This window comes from Vigna unguiculata, chromosome 4 (assembly GCF_004118075.2).
Source record: "Vigna unguiculata cultivar IT97K-499-35 chromosome 4, ASM411807v1, whole genome shotgun sequence".
In the NCBI taxonomy this organism is placed as follows: domain Eukaryota; kingdom Viridiplantae; phylum Streptophyta; class Magnoliopsida; order Fabales; family Fabaceae; genus Vigna; species Vigna unguiculata.
This window is the reverse complement of record NC_040282.1, coordinates 40472065-40497537: the sequence shown is the minus strand read 5'-3', so window position 1 is coordinate 40497537 and position 25473 is coordinate 40472065. Positions and strand designations below refer to the sequence as shown.

The 25473-nt window shown below is 34.5% G+C and overlaps 2 protein-coding genes across 6 annotated transcripts; both read right to left on the bottom strand.

Moving 5' to 3' along the window:
• Positions 1–4384: 4384 nt before the first annotated feature.
• Positions 4385–12539, bottom strand: LOC114181833 (CRM-domain containing factor CFM2, chloroplastic-like). 5 transcript variants are annotated; one of them, XR_003603939.1, is made up of 12 exons: positions 11838–12531; positions 10495–11026; positions 10292–10422; positions 8963–9256; positions 8719–8875; positions 8278–8567; positions 7668–7727; positions 6868–7584; positions 6554–6770; positions 5510–5640; positions 4806–5385; positions 4385–4649 (listed from the first exon to the last, which is right to left on the bottom strand). XR_003603939.1 is itself a non-coding variant. In XM_028068426.1 (11 exons), exons 1-11 carry the CDS (start codon positions 12423–12425, stop codon positions 5200–5202), a joined length of 3303 nt encoding a protein of 1100 aa, XP_027924227.1. In that variant the 5' UTR covers positions 12426–12531; the 3' UTR covers positions 4705–5199. The 5 variants fall into 5 exon arrangements, 2 of the variants coding, with proteins under 2 accessions (XP_027924227.1, XP_027924229.1); XR_003603938.1 differs by having other exon boundaries at positions 4385–4626; XR_003603940.1 differs by lacking the exon at positions 4385–4649 and having other exon boundaries at positions 4705–5385; positions 6558–6770; positions 11838–12539.
• A 1255-nt stretch (positions 12540–13794) lies between these two features.
• LOC114181866 (CRM-domain containing factor CFM2, chloroplastic-like) lies at positions 13795–22426 on the bottom strand. Its single transcript, XM_028068476.1, has 12 exons — positions 21731–22426; positions 19835–20366; positions 19634–19764; positions 18386–18679; positions 18146–18302; positions 17727–18016; positions 17171–17230; positions 17026–17082; positions 15399–16142; positions 15072–15285; positions 14572–14702; positions 13795–14454 (listed from the first exon to the last, which is right to left on the bottom strand). Exons 1-12 carry the CDS (start codon positions 22364–22366, stop codon positions 14152–14154), a joined length of 3549 nt encoding a protein of 1182 aa, XP_027924277.1. The 5' UTR covers positions 22367–22426; the 3' UTR covers positions 13795–14151.
• Between the last annotated feature and the right edge of the window lie 3047 nt (positions 22427–25473).

Sequence of the window (25473 nt, the reverse complement as noted above, 5' to 3'; positions counted from 1 at the left end):
TGTATAGCAATAGAACAATAAAAGAATAAATGAGAGAAAAATTCAATATTATTACCACACAAAAAATACATAGAACATTAAACCACTTTTTTTTAACCTCAAAATCAATAAGTAAACAACCATACAACAACTTCAAAACAAACCAAAGTTTTAGCCAGTGACACCTCATCCAACCAAATCAAGTTTCCCCCATCCACAAATTCCATACTAGAAGAGTAAATTTTTTTTGCAACTTTTTGAAAAAGCACACCAGTATCATCCAAAATCCAGTTAGATACATTCTCATCCTCATTAACCATTAAAGAAGAAAAATTCTAGTGAGTACCTATCCAGGCCGAACTAACAACAATGTATAACATTACTTTGTCAAAATAAGAAATTATAACCAATTTAGATATGCAAATGTCAGAACACCAACAACTATTCCAATGATTAATACAACCACCCTTAACTAGTGTCCAAAAAGTATTTCAAGAACAACATATGCATCCTTAAGACCATGCCAAATTGACGACAATTTAAATAAAATATATTTATAATACTTAGACTTAAGAAATCAAATACGTATTAGTTCGGTCCAAGTCATTTTGCCATAAACAAACTTTCAAGCTAAACATATCATATAGGATTTGTTCTCCAACTGAATATTAGTAACTTGCAAACCACCATTCACCTTAGCACCACATATTTAATAGTGACCAATCCCCATTTTTATGTATCCCTAGTCCAAACAAAAATTTGAATCTATTGTTCTATCTTAAGAAGAAGCTTAATAGGCCATTTGTAAACCAAGAAGCTATAAGACAATAAGCTAACAATTACCGAAGTTACTAGTTGAATTCTTCCCATCATATTAAGAACCTTCCCTTTCCAAGAAGCAAGTTTATTACAAATCTTATCAACTAAAGGTTGAAACAATCATGCCTTAGGAGCCCCACAAAAATTGGATCATCCAAATAGGTAAAAGGAAGAGATCCTTAATTACAAGAGATAAGCCTCTTGAGATGTCTAACAAAATAAGTAGAAGCATCAATGATGTAAAAGTGACTTTTAATAGGCTCACTTATTGACCTAAGAAAGTGTCATATTCATGCAAGAGAGGTTTCAAATGTTGTAGGGTACTAGTATCTCCTCTACAGAAAACAAATATATCATCATCATAAAGAATATGACAAGAAAGTTATATCCCACGAGGACCAACCATGGGAAGCATAAGCTTTTTAGAAATAAGCTCTAAGATGCCCTTATTCAAAACCTCCTCAACAAAATAAAAAAACAAAGGAGAGAGAGGATCCACCGGTCTAACCCTTCTACCACAAGTGAAGTAACAAACCAAACTACCATTAACCCATATAGAAAAATGAGCATGCAAGATATGAAGAATCCACGTCAAAAAGTCTTCATGAAAATCAAAATAGTGCAACACTTAAATTAAGAAATGTCAATTTATGGTATAAAAAAATCTTTGGTTATATCAATCTTGATGACTACATTGTCACCCTTAACCTTTTTAGAAAGAAGATTAATAGCTTCAAAAATAATACAAATACAAACTTTAACGTTCCTCCCTTTAATAAAACCATTTTGATTAGGGAAAATAATTCTACTAACAATCACCGCAAACTTATCAGCTAAATTTTTTGTAATGATTTTGAAATAAAAATTAGTCAATGCTATAGGATGAAAATCAATTATACATTCTACCCCATTAACTTTAGCAATAAGAGAAACAATATTTGAATTCATACCAGATAAAATCCAACCCTACCGAAAACTGTTAAATAATTTTACAAACATCAACACCAATAATATCCGAAAAACAATGATAAAAAGATTCACCAAAACCATCTGGACCAGAAGCACGGGCACCAATAAGAAAAAAAATTACGTGCTTCACTTCATCAACATCAGAATATTTAATTAAAAAATTATTTTCATCACCAATAATTAGGGAAGGAATATAAAAAAACTAATAAAAGACTACATACAAGTAATATAAACATCAAAAGCAGCAGGAACAATATATAAATTATTATAAAAAAAACAAAATAGAATCTTCAATCATATTTGAACAAGAAATAACTTATCATCATGATACAACTTAAGAATAATTTTTATTGGATCAAATATAATTTTTTATATATTAATAATCCAGAAAAATAAACAGATCGTTATTTAAAAAAAATTAAAAATAAGATTTAACGTAAATAAAATAAATAATATTATGTGCCGAAGCCTTTCACAAGCATGTTCTTACACATGGAATTGGGTGGGAATCAATTCCATGAAACATAATGTGTTCCAATGAGTGATGAATCAATTCCAAAAGGTATAATTATCATTTTACGTTATATATCATCAAAACCAATCACAGCCTAAAATATCACTAGAAGAACCAATTTTATTTAAAGTTTCTTTTTTGGTCAATATCATAGATTTGATAAAAATGTATAAAAGTAAAGCTTGTATATTTAGTTATACATGTTTCATTTTATAATAGATTTATTAATTACATTATAGTTAATGACGTATCCTTTATTTGACACGTACGCAAGAATAATATAATTAAAATTGACAGAAAGAGCTCAATATTATGTCAGCTGTTTGACATGTTCACATAATATCGTCCTTTAAGACTAACTTTTATAAATTGTATTTTAAAAGAATAAGAAAAACAACTACAGTTTTTAAAGGACTTATTTCAGATGAACTTTTTAAGATACTAAAAAAATAATTATGTCATATGAAAAAGACTAAAACCATTTGAAATTTGTTTTATCAGCACTGTTTTAAATCTGATTCTTTTATTAAAATTTATTTTAGACTTTTATCTTTTTAAAACTTATTTTAGATTTTAACATTTTTTTAAAATAGTAAACAATTTTTTTTATTTTAATACGCACTTTAGTTTTTTTCTATATTGATTGATATGAAGTTGTTTCACTATATAAACATTATCGAATCCAATTTAGTATGAACTATAGAGCACTCTAATTAACATATAAAGTTTATGAAAAGTAAATTTCTAAACAAAAATTGAAAAACTAAAAGAAGAATCTGGTTTTATATTATTTTCATTGTTTATGGATGTTTTCATGATTTTCACCATATTTTCTAACTCTTGTTGGTTTAAATATTAATTGAATTTCATAATGTTTATATTGGTATATACAGAAAGAATTTTATATTTTGAATAGTTAAACAATAATTTAATATTGCTTTTTAAATTCCACAATCATCACGGTTCAGAAGGACAACATCAATGATAGATTGTTTCAGAATGAATGACAATATCGTTTCAATGCAAGCCATAGGAATTTGGTATATTAAACATAGTATGTTAACTCAATAAAAAAAATTATATCTAATAATTTACCTCAAATCAAAGTTCTATATCGATTATTTTGTAATATATAGCTTTACTTTCAATTCTTTAATAGTCTTCAAATTTATTATTGCTAATGCTTTAGAAATAGTCTTGAATTATTCAAAAAATTCCCGTTAACAAATCACATTGGTAAATGCTGATTATTATGCGATGAATTACTTTATCCTTTTAAATTATATTTATGTTATATATTTTTTTTCCACGATCTAAATAAAAACTATTACACCAATACCCTTGAATATTATATACACTTTAATAAAAAAATATTATACTGTATTAACCTATAAAAAGTGATTGTTATAAACGCTTAAAAATCCAAAAATTATCGGCATAATTTTCTTTTGATATTAGTTAAAATAATTAATCTTAGATTAAATCTCCCTCTCCTCACTTGTTCAAACCATTACCTTGGTTGTAAGCAATCATTATATTATTTAATATATTTTTTCCATGTTCAATTATGACTGGAAGGCACCTTAATGCATCATGTGTTATACAAAATTACATTCCTTACTGATAACTAATTTATAATAAAAAAAAGAATGATTATTTTATCTCAATTTGTATAATAGTATGCTGTGAGAGTCAACCATTGCCTTTTCATCCTCTAGCCACCCACCCTAAGACATACTTCTATATACCAACAAATAGAGGATTATAAATTCATCATATAAATAAGTTTTATCATGATATATGACTTTGTTACAGTGAAATTAGTTACTAAATTATCATGATTAATCTTGTTTAATGTGTCAAGAGCTATAAAATGATGTACCAAGAAAACTTTATTTTTTTTCAAGTACATATACGTGTTTATAAAAAAGTAAAATAATATGAATAATTCATGTAACTGTTGAGAGAAACTTTTGAAGTGACAAGAGATGTAAAAGAAGTTATAAACTTAGAAAATAATGTATCAACTAACATTTTATTTATATGACATGATAATCCTTATTTAAATGATGAATTGGAATCCTTAATTAGTTGCCACATAAATGTCTGTAAAAGAAGTTATATGAATAAGAGAATGACGTATCAATTAACATCTAATTACATAAGAAAATGATGTATGAATCAACATTCAATTCCAGTTTGGTGCATTCACTTTGCAGTCTGTATTTGCACTTTCTCAAAGAGCATAGCAATAGAAATGATACCTTTTAGGAGAATTTTGAAAAAGAGAAAATATTGAGTCCAGCACTTTCACTCCGGAAATGAGTAGAGTCCAACCCTAAATCCTGAAAAAGACATTCCGAAATATCTATTTCAGAATGAAAAAGGTGTTATCCAAGATTTTTAGAGTGTAAAAGGAAATCTGATCAACTTGAATTTATATTCACCCTCGCGACAGAAAACACATTGTTTAGAACATTTAATATGTTAAGACACAAAATTTTATGACTATCTGATCACGTACATTCTTACAAATGCAAAACTTGTGTCACGTCCAATCATCAATCAAAGACGGCACCTGCTTTGCCTAGTCACCTACCACATTACTAACATTCAACACTCTGCCCACATCAACTATCCAACGTCACTTGCCACATCGCCATAATTGACTTTGATTGTTGATCACGGACTTCTACACTTACCTATCCATGGTTGAATTGATCAGGGAGCCATTACATGAGTTTATACAGACAGAAGTTTAGACACTTAACCTCTCCCTTTTGTGTATTTCCTATTTCTTTTCCACCAATTCCCATGTTATTTGGACTAAGTAGATCTATCTCTATAAACCCTAGTGTTGTGTTGATGAGAAAATTGGCAATGTTTTTTATCAGTAATGAGCAGCAATGTTATGTTAGTTACTGCAATCCGCATTCAATTCTGATAGCTTCCCAGAGCTCAGGAGAGACACTGGGCTTTGCCGCTCCCTCTTGACCCAGTTTGTTAACATTTATAGCAGTGCTAGGTTGCTCTCCTTCCCCCCAACCCCTGTACAGTATGACTTTGTGAAGCTCCTGAGAGACCAGAACGGCACCTGTTGCTTGCTGCAAGAATAATAGAGAAAACAAATTTCAGGGATTTAGAGAATGATGTTAGCCTAACACATGAAATGAAAATTCAATGAGGAAGAGATGAGAAAAAGGGAAGGAATTTTTTCAGTGTGTGAACCTCTAGCTTGGACACCACCTCCTGAACTGAGGTCCCTTTTGCCCTTCCTTTGACATTAACTACGGCAAGAGGGTATTTCCGGAAGTGAGCATTGATAGCTTTCGCAATACCAGTTACACTATTGCTCTTTCCTGAAACGAAGTTGCGGCCATAAAACAATAAAGAGATTAAGACATTCTTTCCAACTAATATAACTTCAGGAAAATACAAAAGGGATAAGGCAAAGCATAAAACAGCAACTTCAGCCTCCAGATCCACGTGGAAAGAAAGTACTTAATATATATCTACAATGAAGACCACTCAAGATATTGATAATAATTGAAAATTTACATCAACTAGAACGAAGATATTATTAAAATTAAAGTACTCCTTCTAGCTTGTCCTCTCAGCAAGAAGCTCCGCCAATTAGCTCTCTATGGAACTTTCTGTTTTTGAATTTTGTTGATTAAAAATGTTAAAGCTACATTTATTTTCTATCGCTTCTTTAACATTGTATTGGTCTAATTTCTTTTATGCTCTGTTTGTTCAAGAGGAGAGAAAAAGTTTGGATAGAAATAAAATGAATAAATAGAAATAGGGGATAAATAAAGTATAATAGTGTATGATTGAAGAGAAATCGAAAAGGTATTAAAAGAATGACCAAAAATAAGTGCGAGATAGTTCAATGTCTTGTTTTTTAAAATTATTCCTCTTCTCTTTCTCTTCCGCCAAACAACAACGGATGTTAATTACATACTCACCATCCTCACAACCAAGCATAAGGAGAGGGGAAGCCCCACCAAAAACAAGGCCAAACGCTACTTAAGGACCAAAACCTAGAATGCTAGTTAGCCATCTTCGCTGAAACATGCTATAGTTTCTGTGATTAATAACCCCCCAGTGCAGAAAAAGAAAAGAGAAAGTAGCAAGCCACACTAGATAGAGCTACAAAACAAAAAAATCTTAGTAAGACTGCATAGCATAAACTTAGACTTGGACACTGTGGAGACAACCTAGAACAAACAAACAACATTGGCAAAAGGAAAATAAAGCCAAAAACAATACCTACAGAAAGGACAGACCGCTTTTTCATAGTTAGTGCCTGCTTTCGCAGAAGAAGTCTCTCTTTGTTGGAAAGATACACAGATCCAGAAGGTAACTCATTTGAACTCATATCTCTCACCAGAGCTGATAGGTCAGCATCACTCTTCGATGATATGACTGATGATTCCATTACCTTGTTAATTGAGACGCCATCCACAGAATCACTAACTCCATCTAACTGAAGTCCAAGATTACCAAATTAATATTTAGACAAGAAGCAAGAATTCAGAAAATATCAAAGGAAGCCTTGATATCAGTCAAAGTGACGTGCTTACAACTGTATTTTTAGGAATCACACCAGGCCAGTATACTGGTCTATCTTGATGAGCTCCACCGCCATCAATCAGATCAACAGGCTGATCCTGTATTGCTTCCTGATTGTCAACAGGAGCTTCTTCAGGCAAATTCCAATTTGCAGAAATTTCTGGTTCACCTTGATGAGCTTCACCATTATCTATCAGCTCAACTGACTGCCCCTGCATTGCTCGTGGATTATCAACAGAAGTTTCTATGGTAGGGTTCCAATTTATGAAATTGTCAGCCTCACTTTTAAGAGCTCCACCACCATCAACCAGCTCAACAGGCTGATCCTGTATTGCTTCTTGATTGTCAACAGGAGCTTCTTCAGGCAATTTCCAATTTGCAGAAATTTCTGGTTCACCTTGATGAGCTTCACTATTATCTATCAGCTCAACTGGCTGCCCTTGCATTGCTCGTGGATTATCAACAGAAGTTTCTGTGGTAGGGTTCCAATTTATGAAATTGTCAGCTTCACTTTTAAGAGCTCCACCACCATCAACCAGCCCAACTGACTGCTCCTGTATTGCTTGTCGGTTGTCGACAGAAGGTTCATGAGGAGAATTCCAATTTATGGAATTTCCTGGTTCAACTTGATGAGCTCCATAACTATCACTCAGCTCAATTCGTTGCTCCTTTATTGCTTGTTGGTTGTCAACAGGAGTCTGCGGACTGTTTGCCTCCATATCTTGAGCCTAATAACGTGAATAACCTATATTCCTTAATTGAAATAAAAATGTATTGCAGGAACAAAATAAAGAAAACAAGGGCCACTCACCATTTGAAGTTTCAATCTGTCTATGTTCCTACCTAGCTTCAAAACATGGAGCTTCAATGACTGCAAGAAGCAAGGACAAAGGAATAAGTTTGTGATATTTATGCAAATATAAGATTAGCAGTCAACACCCTTTCCAAATGATGGGGCTAATGAGTGACACGGTTGAAGACTTATACCACATGTAGTGTTCACCTGTTGAGAACCAACTGTACATTTTAGTATGTTCAGATGAACCCTTCTTAAAAAGTTGAAGCATTGAAAAAAGAACAAATCATTTGTTTTAAGCTAGAGTTTGATGCTTATAATAAAGTATCATGTTTACAACACTGAAAAACGGCTCAAATAGTATAAGTTAAAAAAATAAGTACTTCTCAAATTTTACATCAAAAACATTTTTCAAAAGAAAATTACTCAAAAGAAATTACATATAAAAGATCCGTTTTATTAAAGGTGATGGAAAACCAATCTATAAACTAGAATAATCATTTCACATGCGATATACTGGTAAGTAAATGTCTCCCACCTTAACTTCCATTTCTCTTTTTCAAAAAAAGTTGTAGAAAACAGATGACACTCCTCTGCAAATACAAGTTAATGATGACACCATTACCTGGCGACGCTGTGCTTCCTTAGAGCGCTTCAATGCTTCTCTTTTATTTAAAAGTGTTCGAGGCCTCAAACTTGCAGGCCGACTATAATTCTTTCCACGATACACAATGATTGCATGGCCCTTGCGTAGTCTTTCTACTGCAATTAATATTCCACCACTTTCTGCCGCTAAGGTCTGAGCTATCTGTTGGACATCTTCCAGGCATTTATTACATATTATCTTCACAAGTTCTCGATACTTCCAATGAAGATGCATATTTTCTACCGTTCCATCAAAAACACCCCGTCTACCTGAGAAAGAAGAGAGGATTAATCAAGGAAAGAAGTTGTCTAAGTCAAGTACTTCAAAAAGGTATAGAAGTCTCAGTCAGTCATTCAGTCCAACTTCAGTACAATCAAATAACTATGATTATGAATTTCAAACGTCATCTTCAAAAATCACCTAGTAACAGGAAGGGACCCATCTTCAAGCCAATCCTCCGCAACATGTATTTCTCTTCTTCAGTAATACCCTCTCTATTCATTTCTTCTTCTTGGGGGCTCTCTGCATTTTCCAGCTCTGCTAGAAGTTTCTCAGCCTTTGTTTTCTCTTCTAGTGCCTGAATGTGAAAGCGACTATACCATCTTTAACTCTAAAAGAAAACAGTTGAAAAGGAGCAAATTGGTGCTTGTTAATTAAATCATACCATTGACAATTTTATGCTGGTGCTTTTAGTAGTTTTCTCAGCCTCAGTCAATATTCCGGGTTTAGTATCTTTCTGGAAGTTCATACCCTGCACTTCGGAATCATACTCTATGGTTCCATAATTCAGATCTGGAGCATCTGTAATTGACAAACTATTTCCAGTTTTCAGCTTATACATTCCAATACTCCTCCGTTGTTCAATTGCTGATGACACTGCAGCTGGCAAGAAGTCCTTTCCTCTATAGAAAACAATGAATTCTTTATCCCGAGCAAGGAGAGTACCTCCAGTCAGATACTGCAGAGAAATATATCTTTTTATTGAACTGAAGTTGAGATATAAAGTATTATATACTGTTTTTGCTCATGAACAAGATTGTGTTTTATTTAAGTTCTTAAAACAACTATCTCAAGCTAGTATTTACCAAAAAAAAAATGTTTTCTGTTCCATGTTGCTACAAAACCTTAACTAGCTGCCTTAACAGTCAGTCAAATCAGTAATACAATCAATATAAAACTGATAGTGGATCTTTGAGTTCTTCTGTACGTCTCTTGGGACAAAAGTCAACTACATGAGTTTTAAACATGATTTCAGGGCTGTCATTCCTGTTCTCAAGACAAGTCAAAATTGATAAGAATTTTATGATTAAATTTATTAAGAAGCAGACTTTAAGCCTAACTTGGCTTGTTGCAGGTGTTCTTTGTGTGGTATTGGGTTCAGCTTACTATTAAAACCTGAATTTTAATCATTAATTACATTCTGACAGAGTATACTATATGACATCTCGTGATCTTTTGATTATTCCATTTTGACTCACACTCATCAATCAGAGTACTCTAAACGTAGTATGCTAGATGTTTTCCACCAAACTATGACTAGTAATCTCAATGAAGAAAAAACTATACAAGGAAAAGAGAGAATGAATAAACAATTTTTTAAAACAATCTGTCTAATTGTCATTTCGTACTTGTAAGCTGTAGCAACCATAATTAGGAATTTCTTTTCAGGCCCTACGAAATTTTACCAATGATTGGAAACATCCGATACAATTTGATGTAATGCAAACATATCTGGCATCCACTTTTGTCATAAATTTTCAAGTATGAGAAGCAGAACGAAAATAAAAATGACAGCAAATATGCAAATTTCATTACCATCCAGGGTGAAATATACTTGCTAATCATCACCTCGAATAATTTACAATATGGTATCAATGAATGATAGTGGTTGATTGACAGCAATAAATACAACATACACTTTCATTTACCACAATGTTTAAATCTTAAGTGCCAAATTTCATATATTTGAAAAATATCAGAAAGAAAAACTGACCTTTATCTCTTCAGCCATTACCTCGCCATCAGTATTCTCCACACCTCTCTTTATAGCAATCTTGACAATCTCACATCTTTCCCAAATCTTAATAATTGCAACAGCCAATCCTTGTAGTTTCCTGTTTCTACCTGTGAAACAAAAGAACAAGAAAACAATTACATCCAATTTTGGTCAGATAAGAATAAGTAAGGCAAACTCACCTAGTGCAAAATGACATGGTAAATGTTTGCCAAGCCTTCTCATTGTGGTCATTTCATCATCTGTCAGTTTCGGCTTCACACCATATGGAAGAAGGCGAAAAGGCTTTCTATATCCAGGAATAACAGCTGGTAGAAGATCAGCATCAACAGGCAGAGGATCATATCCCCACCAATCAAAAAAGCGTGGCCCAATCCCTGTTAACAAGTAGTCTGCATCTTTAGCAAGCTCCGCCTCACCTGGCAGTTGAAATCTTACTTTTCTGGGAGTCCCAACACCTTGTATCAAAGCTGGTTTTGCCGTTTGGGCATTTAAGCTTTGCCTAGTGTATGTCACTGAATTATTTTCAGACAAGTGGGTCTCTCTTTTATCCCAACCTTTATCATTCTCATCCATATGATGTTGCAAAGCATCACCACTTTGGTCATCTCTCAAAACTTTATCAGATAGGAAGTAAGGGTACTTATAATCAGGCCCTCTGTATAATATTATCTTACTTCCAGATCTCCAAACAACAAGGCCTCCAGTTTTTCTCTGACAGCGACAATCACATAGTTACACAAGGGGCACTGAAATCACATTGAAGTACATAAAAGGATAAAATGTAGATAGCCCCTCTATGGTAAGGTTAGGTTTATTTTCTATTTTCAATTTTAATTTCATAAGTTTTCACTAATAATTATAAATGACATATTTTTAGTTTATATCCGTTTCTAGAATTTGCAAAGAAAACAGGATCAGGGAAAAAACCAAAATTATGTTTTTGCCATTTTACGAGTATCTTTGGTTTATGGAATATTGTGTTACACGTACAATTAGATGAACACATTAAAATGCTAAAAAGATAGTAGAAACAAGATTGAAATACTTCAGAGCGCCGTGCGTCAATGGTTGATGACGTCCAACCAAACATGCTATAATTTGAATTTAACTTATGAGAGAAACTCAATTCATCTTTTTTTTTTTTTCATCTAATAAGTACATCTAGAGAAATTTATCCACACAACCAAAACTCTACCTACTATTTCTTTCACCGATAAGTGCTTACCCAGAAATTTACCAAAACAAAGAAAAAAATTCCAGCTACTATTTTGTTCCCCTGCAAGTGTTTCTGAAAAATATTATCCAAATATAGCCAAAATTCTAGCTACTATAATTCTTAATTCTGAGTGACATGTCCAGGGCTTTCAACTCCAAACTTGTGTTATTTCCATAGAGCGCAAACAATAGGAAAAAATGATAGCAGACTACTCCCTAACACACTGTAGCGTTGTACTTTGAAATGCTAGCAATTGTGAACAAATAGCAGAAACAATGGGGTTTTTGTTTTGCTTTGTTTACATACCTCCAACAAGTCATGAGTCCTTTTCATGTTAAATCTAGAGAGATCATCGCACGCGATTCTCACGACCTCTGAATTCCTCCACCGTTCATGAATCCCGTTCACGATCCCTTCCGTGATCCCCGCCTTCCCCACCCGCAGCTTCTGCCTTATCCTCAACCCCACCGTCGTCAGCCGCTTTATCTCCGCATTTGGCAGGCTCAGCTCCGCCAGCGTCGGCACCCGCTCCTCCTGCTTCGCCCAGCTCGGGTCGATCGTGTGCCCGACGCGCCGCTTCGGCAGGTTCTCCGGAAGCGGTACGAAGATCTCGCCGGCGCCAGAGGCTGTAGCGGGAAGAGAAGAGGAGGACTGGTCGTCGATGCCAAGGCTGCGGAGCTTGTCGGCTATTCGCTGAATGGCAGAGTCAGGGAGGGTTTCGGCTTCGGAGTGGGAGCAACGAATGAGGAATTTGAGTTTGGGTTTGGGGAAATGAAGAGGGAATATGTGCAGTGATGAAGAAAATGAATATGAAGAAGAGGAAGAAGAATAAGAAGAAGAAGGAAAGGATTGGAAGTGGAAGTGGAAGTGGAAGTGAGTTGCAGGAAGCAACATTTGAGAGAAGCAGAGAGTTACTCCATGCACATAGACATGGATAACGATACTTTATATGGTGTTTCAATAAATATCAACTTTCCATCCTAAAAAACAAGATATATACGATTGTTTCAATTTTATAAATTACTATACGTAAATTTATGAGATTAATTATCTTCAAATTTGAAGGTTTTTTAAAGTTTTTTAAAGTTTTTTTTTTCTTTTCCACGAATGTATTTAGTTATAATATACGATTGGGAGTCGCGTTTACAACTAACTAAGAAGGTTATGGAGTTATAGAAATATTTAATAATGGGTTTTGCACATGGTAAATAATGTATGAAAATACTACAATGTATCTTAGGAGAAGGCAAGATTTATCAATACTATTTACCATCTATTTTTTTCTCACTCTCTCTTTCTTTTTCTTTATTTGTCATCAATTAGCACTTAATATATATATATATATATATATATATATATATATATATATATATATATATATTATTTTTCACATATTTTTACTCGTTTCTATTTCATCCATAATATTTATCTAGTCTCTATTTGAAGGCTATCAAGTCAAGTTAAAATTGCTTTGAAATGAGTTTATGGTTTGCCACCCTTATTAATAATTAGAAAGGCAGTTCCATTTTCCTTTATCTTCTTTTCTTAAGAAAAAAATATATATACTAAATATCTACTTCATTTGAGAGGCGATTTTTTTTTTCTTTGGAAGGAATTAAAGTAGAAGGGTTGAAAGAAAAAAAACACAAAGAAAATAAATATATTGAAAAAAAAATAGAAAAGGAAAGAGAGAAAATAATAAAATTGATAAAAAGATTATATATTTATATTAATCCCTTTTTTTTTTTACTAATCCAAGTATCTTAAAAATCTTCTCATTTTTTTGTTCTCTTTTACTTATTTTCACCCTCGTCCTTTTTAATTTCATCATTTGATTTGATTTATTTTACTTTTAATATGGAATTTTAACATAATTTGTTATATTTCTTTTAATTTAAAAATGGATGACACTAGTTAAGGCAAAACGTTTTAAAAATTTCCCTTTTACGAACACTAATCTCAACTATAAATGGTCTTTTTTAATATAATTGGATACTTCAACTAAATTTTAACAAGAAATATTAAATAATAATATAAAAGTAAATAAAATTGAATAAAATACTTTTTATGCTTCTAAAATTGTTTTTATTGCTATCACCTAATATTTCTTTTACCTAATTTAAATGTAAAAAAAAATATTTTTCTTTCATTTCCACTCAATGTTCATTTTACCAGGAAAAATTGTAATTATTTTTCATAAGATTATCCTAGATAACATTCACCTCCCTTGGTTTTACAAATGCAATCTTCATATTCTATGTAACTTTTAAATGTGCATTCATCCCTTTATGTTTTTTTAGACAGTTACATATTTCATATTTATACATTTTTTTTTCTTCTTTTATTGCCCAAATATGATTCAAGTATATTGAGTATTATGACTTTGTACCTGGGACGGAGATGTGATGAGACATGTGAGTTGAGTCCCAGAGAAAAAACACGTTTGACAAACAAAAAACTATGCACTTTGAGGAGTGAAGGAAGGCTTCAAAATTAGTGGAGGCTTCTTTCCTATAGTATTTCTTTTTCGGTTCTTGCTGGGTGTTCTTCCCACTAAAAATTTCAGTACCCTTCAATCACCCCCAAATTTTCCCTGACATAACATTACTAAATTATGGTGTTACGAACTAGGGCTAAAGATGGGGGAAGAGTTTCTCCTAAAATTAAAATTTGACCTAGAGCTTGTCCTACCAATACTTCTTTTCCCTATCCTAGTACCAATTCTTCTTCTCCCTATCATACTTATTCTTCTTTTCGTGTTCCTGCTCCTGTGTGTATACCCAGTGGAGACATTGGATGTTATCCTTCTATCTTTACTCATTTTATTAACATTTTTTGCATTGATTGGTTCATCTGCTGGCCAACCCCTATATAGTATGATGTTACTAGGCTCCCGAGAGACTAGAAGGGAACCTGTTTCTTGCTGCAAGAATAACAGAGAAAAGAAAAAGTTAGCATGGAGAGAGTATTTATTGCTCGAGGTAAGGAAGAAAGATTTAAGAAGAGATGAGGAAGACGAAGGAATTCTAAGCATGCGCACCTCTAGCTTGAACACCAGCTCCTGAACTGTGGTTTCTTTTGACCTTCCTTTGACATTAACTATAGCAAGAGGGTACTGTTCAAAATGAAGTTTAATTGCTTGCACAACAGAAGACACAATATTGCTCTTTCCTGAGAATTGTATGGCCATAGAAAGAGAGAGAAGATGAGATGATTCCTCCCAATTAGCATAATTGCAGGAAAATACAAAAGAAATACAACAGTAGGTAGCAGTTCCAGAGCCTAGTGGAGAAAAAGTAATTAATACATCATCCAGAATGATTTTTTTTCAAGATGTTGACATCAATTGAAGTAAGAAAGGAAACGCGAACAGTTTTTGTCAATTCTTTATTGTAACGATTTAACAAAGACCAAAACCTAGAGCTAGTCGGTCACTGCTAAAACTAGTTTATGTCACTAAGGCGGAACATCGCCCCCACCTCGCCTGACAACCTAGAACAATCAATATTGGCAAAATGAAAGTATAGCTGAAAACAATACCTATGACAACAACAGGTTGCTTCATCTTTAAGGCCTGCTTCCGTAGAAGAAGCCTCTCTTTGGTTGAAAGATGCAGAGATCTAGAAGGGAAACTCATATTTATCACTGGAACTGATGGTTCAGGATCATTTTTTGATGATGACGATGATGATGGCTCCATTGCCTTGCTATTGGAGATGCAATGCTCATTATCAGAATCACTCATTTCATCCAACTGAAATCCTCGATAATTTTACCAAATCAATAACTAAGAAAGAAATAAGCTAAAAACAAGTCAAATGATAATTGCTGTCAACAGTTCAATTTTAATCTATAAGCTGTGCTTACTTGTGTTTCCTTGTGAATTAAACTAGGCCAGGATTCTGGTTCATCTCGTCGAGCTCCACTCCCATCAATCAGCTCAACTGGTTTGTGCTGTACTGCTTGCAGATTGCTAATGGAAGCTTTTATTGAAGAATTCCAACTAGTGAAATTTTCTGGTTCACCTTGATGAGCTCCACTACTATCGATCAGCTCATCTGGCTGATCATGTATTCCTTCTAGATTGTCAACAGAAGCTTCTTTAGGCGAATTCCAATTTATGGAATTTTTTGGTTCATCTTGGCGAGCTCCAAGTCCATTAATAAGCTGAACAGAGTACTCCTGTATTACTTGTAGATTTTCAAGAGAAACTTCTTTAGGAGAATTCCAATTTATGGAATGTTTTGGTACACCATGATGAGCTCCACATCCATCAATAAGCTCAATCGGCTGCTCTTGTAGTGCTTGTTGATTGTCAACGGAAGCTTCTGTAGGAGAATTCCAATTTATAGAATTTTCTTGTTCGCTTTGATGCGATTCACCACTATCAATCAGCTCAATTGGCTGCTCCTGTATTGCTTGTTGATTGTCAACAGAAGCTTCTCTAGGAGATTTCCAACTGACAGAATTATCTTGTTCACCTTGATTAATTCCACCGCTATCAATCAGCTCAACTGGCTGCTCCTGTATTGCTTGTTGATTGTCAACAGATGCTTCTTTAGGAGAATTCCAATTTATGAAATTTGAAAAAGCTTCTTGTTTGTCTGTAGCCTTGAATTGTGCCATAAACTATTTCAGATATTATTTACAGACCCAATACCAGCAACAACAATGCAATAATAATTCTTACTAAACTTCTACTAGTCAAATACTCCCATACCGTTATCACTTTTCATTTCGACCATCATCATTACAACATAAGCAACTCTCTGAAATCATGTGCTTAAATCATGGCCACAATAATTCCCATAAGGATTAATTTAGCACAATTCAGTACCATATAACACTTTTTTTTTATTTCATTAAACCGTAAAGTATAGTCAGTTACTATTATTTTACAATTAATCCCTTCACATACAATGAGTGTCTTCTAGTTTTAGTCATTTGACTATAAAACAACGAATTTACTTTTTTCATGTTTGGGTGTTGAGAGATTTTGCATGCTGCTGTGTTCTATCATCCGAAAGGGTAAAATTACACCATTACAATCTTGCAGAAAAACAACTAACAAAGGAAATATTTCGCTCTTACTTCATGACAATTTAAGGAGACGTGTTTGTATACATGGAACCCTCAAAAAAGCTTCATTTATATTTTTCCTCAAATATACAGTGGAGATTTGGTATTTCCATCTTATCTCCTCAACATATCCTTCTTCCTATTACCACCAAGACATAAAAGAAATGGCACTTTAAGTTAGAGGTCAGCTGTCAACCCTAAATACTTATAATTATCATGGACCATATCCTTCCTCTTTATTTCCACTAAAAATAGAATAAAAAGAAAAAGGCCCGTAAGTTTGATGTTATCTGTTAACCCTAAACATTTATAAAAGATCATATAGTCTGGCCTGATGTAACAAAAATGCTAATAATATTGTATTTGTACTGTGGAAAGGAGATTAGAGTTGAAGAAGTATCATGAGATAGTTTACCATGTCAAATCTCCACGCTTCAACTATCTGCTTACTGTTAGCCTCGTTACCTTCCACCTAATCAGGTGAACACTCCATATTACATAACCCAAATCAAGGGGAGAAATATTTCATCAACACAATACTAAAAATGTGGACCACTTACCATCTGAAGTTTCAGTTCATTTATTTTCTTTTCTAGCATCAAAATACGACGCTTGTACGACTGCAAGAAATGAGTTAAAAGGAATAAGGTGATGGTGTTAATATCATATAAGATCAGCAGTCAATTCCTTCATCGAAAAAGAAAACACACACACACACACATATATATATATATGGTCTAAAAAAAGTGCTTTTCAAATTTCATATCCAACATAAAATAAACATTACTTTTTTACGCAGGTATTTAAAAAAAATTGATAGAAAAGGTTATTTTTCTGAAAGCTGGTGCTAGAGAACCTACAGTCATCATTTTACATGTGTAATAGGCAAATAAATCTCAGCCCCATTCTACCCTTATTTTTCACAAATGAAATGTTGAAACAAAAAATTACAGAAAAGATAATTTTCTGAAAGCTCGTGAAAAACCAACCTATAGTTACAATTTTACATGTAGTGTAACTAACAGGCAATAAATATCTGCCCCATCCTTCTTATTTTTCACGAAGGTTGAAACAAATTACTCCTACTCCAATACAAGTTGAAGATGACTATTTTACCTCACGGCGCTGTGCCTCTATAGAACGCTTCAAAGCTTGCCTTTTATTTAAAAGCTTTCGAACCCTCAGACAAGGAGGGGCACTATAATTCTTTCCACGATACACAATGATTGCAAAGCCCTTTCTCACTCTCTCTACTGCCACTAATATTCCACCACTTTCTGCCTCTAAGGTCAAAGATATCTGATGAACATCTTCCAGGCTTCCGTTACATATTATCTTCACAAGCTCCCGATACTTCCAATGAAGATGCATATTTTCTACTGTTCCATCAAAAACTCCTCGTCTACCTGAGAATAATCAGAAAAAGTTGTTATCATGTATTTTAAATAGCTTTAAAGATGTCATGCATTTTTTCCAAATTTAGAACAATCAACTATCTATGGTTGTTAACTTCAAAAATCATCTTCACAAATCACCTAGTAACAGGAAGGGTTTCATCATCAAGCCAATCCTCCGCAGCATGTATTTCTCTTCTTTAGTAATACCCTCTTTATCAAGTTCTTGTTCTCGGGGACTCTCTGCATTTATCAGATCAGCTAGAATTTTTTCCGCCTTTGCTTTCTTTTCTAATGCCTGTATGTCAAACCTATACCATCTGTAACTCAAAAAGAAAATCTAAAAACTACCAAATTGGATTTTTTTTAATGAAATCGTACCATTGACAATTTGATGCTAATTCTTTTGATAGCTAACTCAGCCTTAGTCAACATTGGTCGTTTAGTATCCTTCTGGAAGTTCCTAACCTTTACTTCAGAATCACACTCTATGGTTCCCCCTTTCTGTTCTGGAGTGACTTTAGCAGATGAACTGTTTCTAGCCTTAGGTTCGTGCATTTTATTTTTCGCACGCTTTTTAATGACTGAAGACATTGTAGCTGACAAGTAGTCCTTTCCTCGATACAGAGCAAAAAATTCTCTATCCCGGGAAAGGAGAATTCCTCCTGTCAGACGCTGCAGAGAAGCAGATATTTTTATAATATATATCATTTTGATTTTTATACAAGATTCAAATGTAATTAAATCTTTTCAAATCAACCATAAAAAATATTACAAATTACAATTAAAATTTAGGTGGTTACTATTGCTACAAAACCTATGTTTAACAGGTTCCTCTGACAGTTTGCATACCAATGATGTAATATTAAATTAAAAAACGATAGTGGATCTATGTCTTTTTATTCATCTCAGGAAAAAGAGAAAAGAAATAAGTAAAAAGCCAACCCTATCAGTTCCAAATCTTCAGGTCTATTATTCCTGTCCTCAAGAGTCGTGCAGAGATCAAAACATTAAGAATTATTCACAAGATACATTTTACTTATTTTAATTACACCAAATAAAAGAACATCACAAGGTGATTACAATCTTTAGTAATCACAAGTACTAAAAGAACTATTTAACAATTTATGACTACTTGGAGCCTCTTTGAGAGTTGTCTTAATTGCAATCTCAAGAGCGGTGGTTTAATCCCACATAGACTCTCAATATATGGCCAACACGGTTTAGTCCCACATTGACTAGTGATATATACAAATAAGATTCAAAATCTCACCCTATAAACTAATTTTGTAGAGTTAAGTTAAGCTCAAACTTATATTCTAAGATGGTACCAGGGTGTTGGGCCAACTGCATTTGCCAGACTCCAGGCAACGTCTTGAGCATGAGAGGGAGTGTTGAAAACCAGCTTTAATTGCAGTTACCACTATCAATCCCACCTTAGATGTGACCTCTTTAAAGTTTGCTTTAATTGCAACCTCAAAGGAGGAGGTTTATTACCATATTGACTAGTATACGACTAAAATGTAGTATATATTGACTAGTATACGACCTAAATTCTAAGAAATTATTCATATTATATGCGCTAAATTTCATAAAATCTGAAAATTAACAGTGAAAACAATAACTGACCTTTAACTCTGCAGCCATTATTTTACTGCTGGTATTCTGCACACCTCTTTTCACAGCAATCTTGGCTATCTCACATCTTTCCCAAAGCTTAATAATTGCAGCAGCCAATCCTTGAAGGTTTCTGTTTCTCCCTGTGAAACAAAAGAAGAGAAGCAATTAAACCTAATTTTGGTCAGGTAAGAAAAAGTAGCAGAAACTTACCTAATGCAAAATGACAAGGTAGAGGTCTGCCAAGTCTCTTCAAAGTGGTCATTTCATCAGCTGTTAGTTTAGGATTCACACCATATGGAAGAAGACGAAAAGGCTTTCTATAACCAGGGTCAACGGCAGGCAGAAGATCAGCATCAACAGGCAGAGGGTCACTTCCCCACCAATCAGTAAATCTTGGCCCAAGCCCCATTAGCAAGCAGTCTGTATCTTCAGCTAGCTCTGCCTCATCAGGCAGTTGAAATCGTACTTTATTGGGAGTACCAACACCTAGTATCAGTGCAGGTTTTGCTGTTTTGGCATTTGAATTTTCCAGAGCACATGCTGCTGAATTTGATTCAGATAAGTGACTCTCACTTTTATAAAAATATTTATCATCGCTGTTGACAAGTTGCGAAGCATCATCACTAGTGTTGTCTTGTCTCGAAACTTTATCTGATAGGAAGTTAGGATACTTATAATCAGTCCCTCTGTACAGTATTACCTTAGTTCCAGATCTCCAAACAACGAGGCCACCAGTTTTTCTCTGACAATGAAAGAAAAAGAAAGGATACAATCAAATCATTTATACAAGGGGCACCATAATATGATATCATACTGGAGAAAAAAGGATAAAATGCAGATAGCTCTCCAACTATAGGTTATTGATGGGAGAGGTAAAGAGCTCTTCACTTTATATGCTTTAACTTATAAATATAAATATAACACTTTATTTTCACTTTGCCACCTGACTCAAAATTTGCCCGGGTAACAATAAAAGCAACAAATCCTTTTATTTTATTTCCTTTAACAATACTTTGTAAACTAGAGACAACCTGAAAATAAAGTAACACTGTTGTAATTTTATAGGGGAAAAATATACAGACTTAACCAGGACCCGGAACTTAATCAAACCCTGCAAATTGGTGTCAATTATTCACTGGTGCACAGGCAGAATACTTACTTAATAGTTTAACAACTTCAATAGTTGCATTGCTGGGTTTAGAACCACATGGGATTTTTCTATATTCACTCATGAACACTAACGTTTAACAACTCCAAGAGCTGCATTGTTGAGTTCTGAACCACATGGGATTTTCCTACATTTACTTACATAGCTGAAGAGTTTTCCTTAGATTTTAACTGAGTAAAAAGGATAAACAAAAGTGTCGTTTACAAAGCCAAATCTCAATTTCACTGCACTAAAATTCTATTTGAATAAATTTCTCAAGAAGCACTTCCTGTAGGATAAGAAAATAAAGTCTTAGTTTAAATAAACTTCACCATAAAAACTTGCAGAACAAGAAAACAAGAAGGTAAAACAAGCTATGCTTTTTTAATACCAACTCATGTCCCTTAGCCTTTTACAAAACTAAATTAAAAAAGCTTCCACTGAAGTGCACAAGTTGATTTTGGTTTGTATGAGAAACCCTATTCATTTTACCCTTTTAATTTCTTATGCCGGGGTGTTGTAGATAGGTTTATCCACCCAGTATCGGAAGAAGGCAAAACAAATTGAATTTTTTCATACATTAAATCAATTTATACATCAAAACTTTTAAAAAATGGTCAAATGAGAGACTGTTTCACAAGTATGTAAGTTGATTTTAAATAAATCTTCTTTTCTTTCACACAAGCTAAAATTGATTTATGCACCTCCAAAAAGTTGAGATAGTTTTTACGAAAGTTGTAAGGCTAACTGCATAAATTGATTTTGCCACATAAAAAAAAAAAAAAAACCTTAGTTCCTCCCTCTTCTTAGATTCTGTTCAAACATAGTGTTGATAAAGAAATTTATTGAAAAGTTTAATCCAATTTCAGGAATGAGTATCCATGGAAGCCAAAGAAAACAGTGTAAACAAACAAACAAAAATTCCATACAAAAAGTGGCAGTTGTGTTTGTTAACTTACCTCCAACACATCATGAGTCCTTCTCATGTCAAATCTAGAAAACTCCTCACAAAAGACCCTCACCACCTCGGTGTGCTTCCACAGCTCGTGAATCACGTTCACCATCCGCTCCGTGACGCCAGCCTTCGCAAGCCGCACCTTCCGCCTCGCCGCAAACCCTAGCGTCGTCAGCCGCCGAATCTCGGAGTCCGGGAGGCTCAGCTCCGCCAGCGTCGGCAACGGCTCCTTCCGCCTCATTAATTCCTCTTTCCTCCGCTTTCTCCGCCTCTCCACCTCCCTCGCGCTCAGCACCGCGATGCCACTCCCAGGGACCGGCACCGGGTTCAGCGGCGTGCTCCAACTCGGCTCGAACATTTCCTCCCCGCGCTGCTTCGGGAGTTCGTGAGGGAACAGCACGCGAATTTCGCCGCCGGAGGAGTTGGAGGTAGGCGATTCGGTGATGCCGAGGCGGCGGAGCTTTTCCGCCATATGTTCGATGGCGGAGGAGCCACGGGATCCGGTTTCATAGTTGGTTGCGGAACAACGACTGAAGAATTTGGTTTTGGTTATGGGGAATTGAAGAGGGAAAAAGTGCAAAGAAGAAGAAGAGAGAGGAAAAATGTGGAAGAAGTGGAAGTGAGCTGCAGGAAGCAACATTACAGTAGGAGTTAGTTACTTCATTGATGTGGAGAATATGAAATGTTATTGCATTGCACCCAAAATTCTTGAATGTAATAAAAAAAATGTAAGTTAATTTAGTTCTCACAAACATAAACGTCACTTAATATCGGGGTAATAGGAGTTTGACGTTATCCAACATCGGAGTCAAAAACAGCAAATGTCAATTTTCGCACTAAATGGAGTCAAAAAATAGAGTAATTTAACTTCTGTTGGGCTCTGACAGATGTTAAATAACGTCGGCCATAGTAAGTTCAGACGTTAAATAACTTCTGTCAGAGCACCACTAGACGTCAAACTGCTCTGTTTTTTTTTTTTAAATTTGGTTATTTTTACAACATTCCCACACCACAACATCAGCAGATTCCCAAAACAGTTTCATAATAATTTCAGCATAATTATGGAGTTAGAATTATATCTAATAACACTTAAGTTTCAACATATATTCTAAATTAATATACACAATTCTCATGAATCTTCTTGTTTGTTACACTAAACATTACAAATAAAATAAACACATATCAAAGTCATAATAAGTTGACATACAAAAATTAATAACTTTAAACTAAATGAGTTCTAACCTTTGGATATAATACTTTAAGTTGTTGGCCTCTAGGCTTACTAACAATTCTAATGAAATTTTGGAAACATAAAACATATGTTAGTTTTTATAACTAAGTAGATACATAGGTTAGGATTGAAAAATATTAATACTTACTCTTGTAACATGTTTTTCAAAGCAGGTGGAATCTTCCTATGGCATAAATAAAACCATACAATCGTGCATTGTCTTGGAATGATGACACATAGTTGCCAATGATACCTACCATCAATCACAAGTACTTAGCAGAAATAATTAATAATGCTTCATAAAATATTACTAGCAAAAACACATACGCATCAATGTATGGCGCAAAGTAGATCTCTCTATTTGACTCAACCATCCATGTTTGCAAATAAAGTTTGATGTGGTCATGTGAGTTTCCCGAAGGTTGAATGATTTGAGGTTCAATGAATCCATAGATGGAAGATCGACCTTGGTCCACAATGAATCCATAATAAATATACATACATAAAACAAAAATTAATGCAACAATAATATTAAAAAATCAAATACAATTAGTCCAATTTTACAAATAACAATAAATATAATTTTATTTCGTAATTTTACAAATATTATTATAAAAATTCTGTAAGACCCACTTTGATTTTGTCCTAAAATTTAAGGGCCTCTCTTAGTCAGTTGGGCCTAAGGCTGGCCCATAAGACATCCCAAAACCCCTAAACCAGCCTAACCCTCTCATGTTCTGCCCATTTTGCAAAACTCAGTCATCTTACTCCTCTTTTCCCCTCAAACAGTGCTCTGCTAGGGCTCGAAGCTCATTCAGATTCAAGTAAGCTCAACCTCATTCTCTGCTCCACCTCTTGAGTATGCTCCTAAAGTTGTTGGGTTCGTTGTCGTAGGTGTCTGTGCTTTCCACTAGCATCTATCCAGGTGAGGGAAGCTAGGATTTTTCATGCTTTTATAAATAATGTGTCTTTTTGTTTCTGTTGGGTGCTCTTGATAATTTGATGTGCTTTTGATGGTGTGAAAATAATCGGTGTATTGTTTCTAGATGGATTTTTGGCTTTGCATGCGTGAGAGCAGGTGAGATCTGTTATGCTCGCCTAAGCGAGTTGTTTCTCGCCCAAACGGGAAGCTCTCGCATAAGCGAGGAACTCTTGCCTAAGCGAGAATGACAGTAACTCGCACCCTTTTATTTTCGAGTGCTCGCCTGAGCGAAGGCCTCTCGCTTGAGCGAGATGAGATAGCTTGAGCGAGAACTCGAAGTACTCTTTGTTTTCAATCTCGCTTAAGCGAAAGTTTTTCGCTTGAGCGAGAGACCTTGTTGCCTGAGCGAGAGCTCCTTAGCTTGAGCGAGATTGACAATTGTTAAATGCTTGTATGCTCCCATAATTGATTTGTTTACTCTTTTAAAGCATGAAATATGATGTCAACGTTTTATACAACGTGCTTGTGTTTTCTTAAATTTTTTTATGTTTGGGATTTTGTATTTTTACATGTTGAAATCATTAAAAAGCTGTCAGTTTAGCTTAAGCGAGGGATTTTAGCTTAAGCGAGATCAGTCTCGCTTAAGCGAGAATTTCTAGCTTAAGCGAGATCAGTCTAGCTTAAGCGAGAATTTCTAGCTTAAGCGAGACCAGTCTAGCTTAAGCGAGATCAGTCTAGCTTAAGCGAGAATTGCTGCAGAATTATAATTCCTTACTTTAACTTGAACTTGTGGATTGATTCAATTACTTTTAAAAGCATGAATTGGGCGAATGGGTATGAGTAGAATGGTTTAAGGTCTGTGATTGATAAGTTTAACATGACCTTGGCATGTGACTTGTATGAGATGGTTGGTAATCAAAGTGGCATGGTGTCGGTATGAATTACATTTCTATATTCATGAATTGGGAAGGATGATTTGGAATGGATTCAACATGGAGCATGTATAAGGATGGATTATAAAGGTTGGCATGAGATTTATAAGCATGATAAATATTACTGTTTGTTTGAATATGTATAGTATGTGGTCAGTACGTAATTCCTTGAAATTTCTAGGTGAGATTTCAGGGTTGTGCTTCAGTGGTCGGGACGTAATTTCATGGCCCCTGTTAGTGGGTGTCCATGGTGGTGCCCCATCTATATAATTTGGTAAGGATTCAAGGTAAGGATTGCATCCTGAGACTCTAAAGAGTCAGTTAGTCTCACTTAGAGCGGACTGACTATTGTGGTGAGAGTAGCAGGAGGCCTGAAACTCATTAAGGGCTAACCTTGTGTGTGGGGGATTGATTCATTGTAACACTTGTAACATATAGCTCGGGGGTGAGCAGCTCGGGGGTGAGCAGAGGTATCCACCATAAGTGCAAGCATCCGCTGAATCCGACCAGGTTATATGTATCCGGATGAGTCGAGTCGAGTCTCAGTGTATTGATTGGAAGGTCATAACATGCTTGGATGATGTATGCATATTGGACTGTGAAAGTATATCTGATTGCATGATAAAATCTTTTTGGCTCTAGCTTACCCTTGCTTGTTTGAT

Bases quoted from the DNA above. Each gene is read 5' to 3' on its own strand.
- LOC114181833 (XM_028068426.1), bottom strand. From the start codon at position 12,425: ATGTTGCTTCCTGCAACTCACTTCCACTTCCACTTCCACTTCCAATCC. The intron at 8,568-8,718 runs GTGATTTTTGAA...CTTCTTTCTCAG, and splicing joins GGGTCCCTTCCTGTTACTAG to GTAGACGGGGTGTTTTTGAT. The intron at 7,585-7,667 runs GTGAGTGGCCCT...TCACGTTATTAG, and splicing joins ACAGATTGAAACTTCAAATG to GCTCAAGATATGGAGGCAAA.
- LOC114181866 (XM_028068476.1), bottom strand. From the start codon at position 22,366: ATGTTGCTTCCTGCAGCTCACTTCCACTTCTTCCACATTTTTCCTCTC. The intron at 18,680-19,633 runs GTCAGTTATTGT...GCTTCTCTGCAG, and splicing joins TAATGGCTGCAGAGTTAAAG to CGTCTGACAGGAGGAATTCT. The intron at 14,455-14,571 runs GTGCGCATGCTT...TTATTCTTGCAG, and splicing joins AGCTGGTGTTCAAGCTAGAG to CAAGAAACAGGTTCCCTTCT.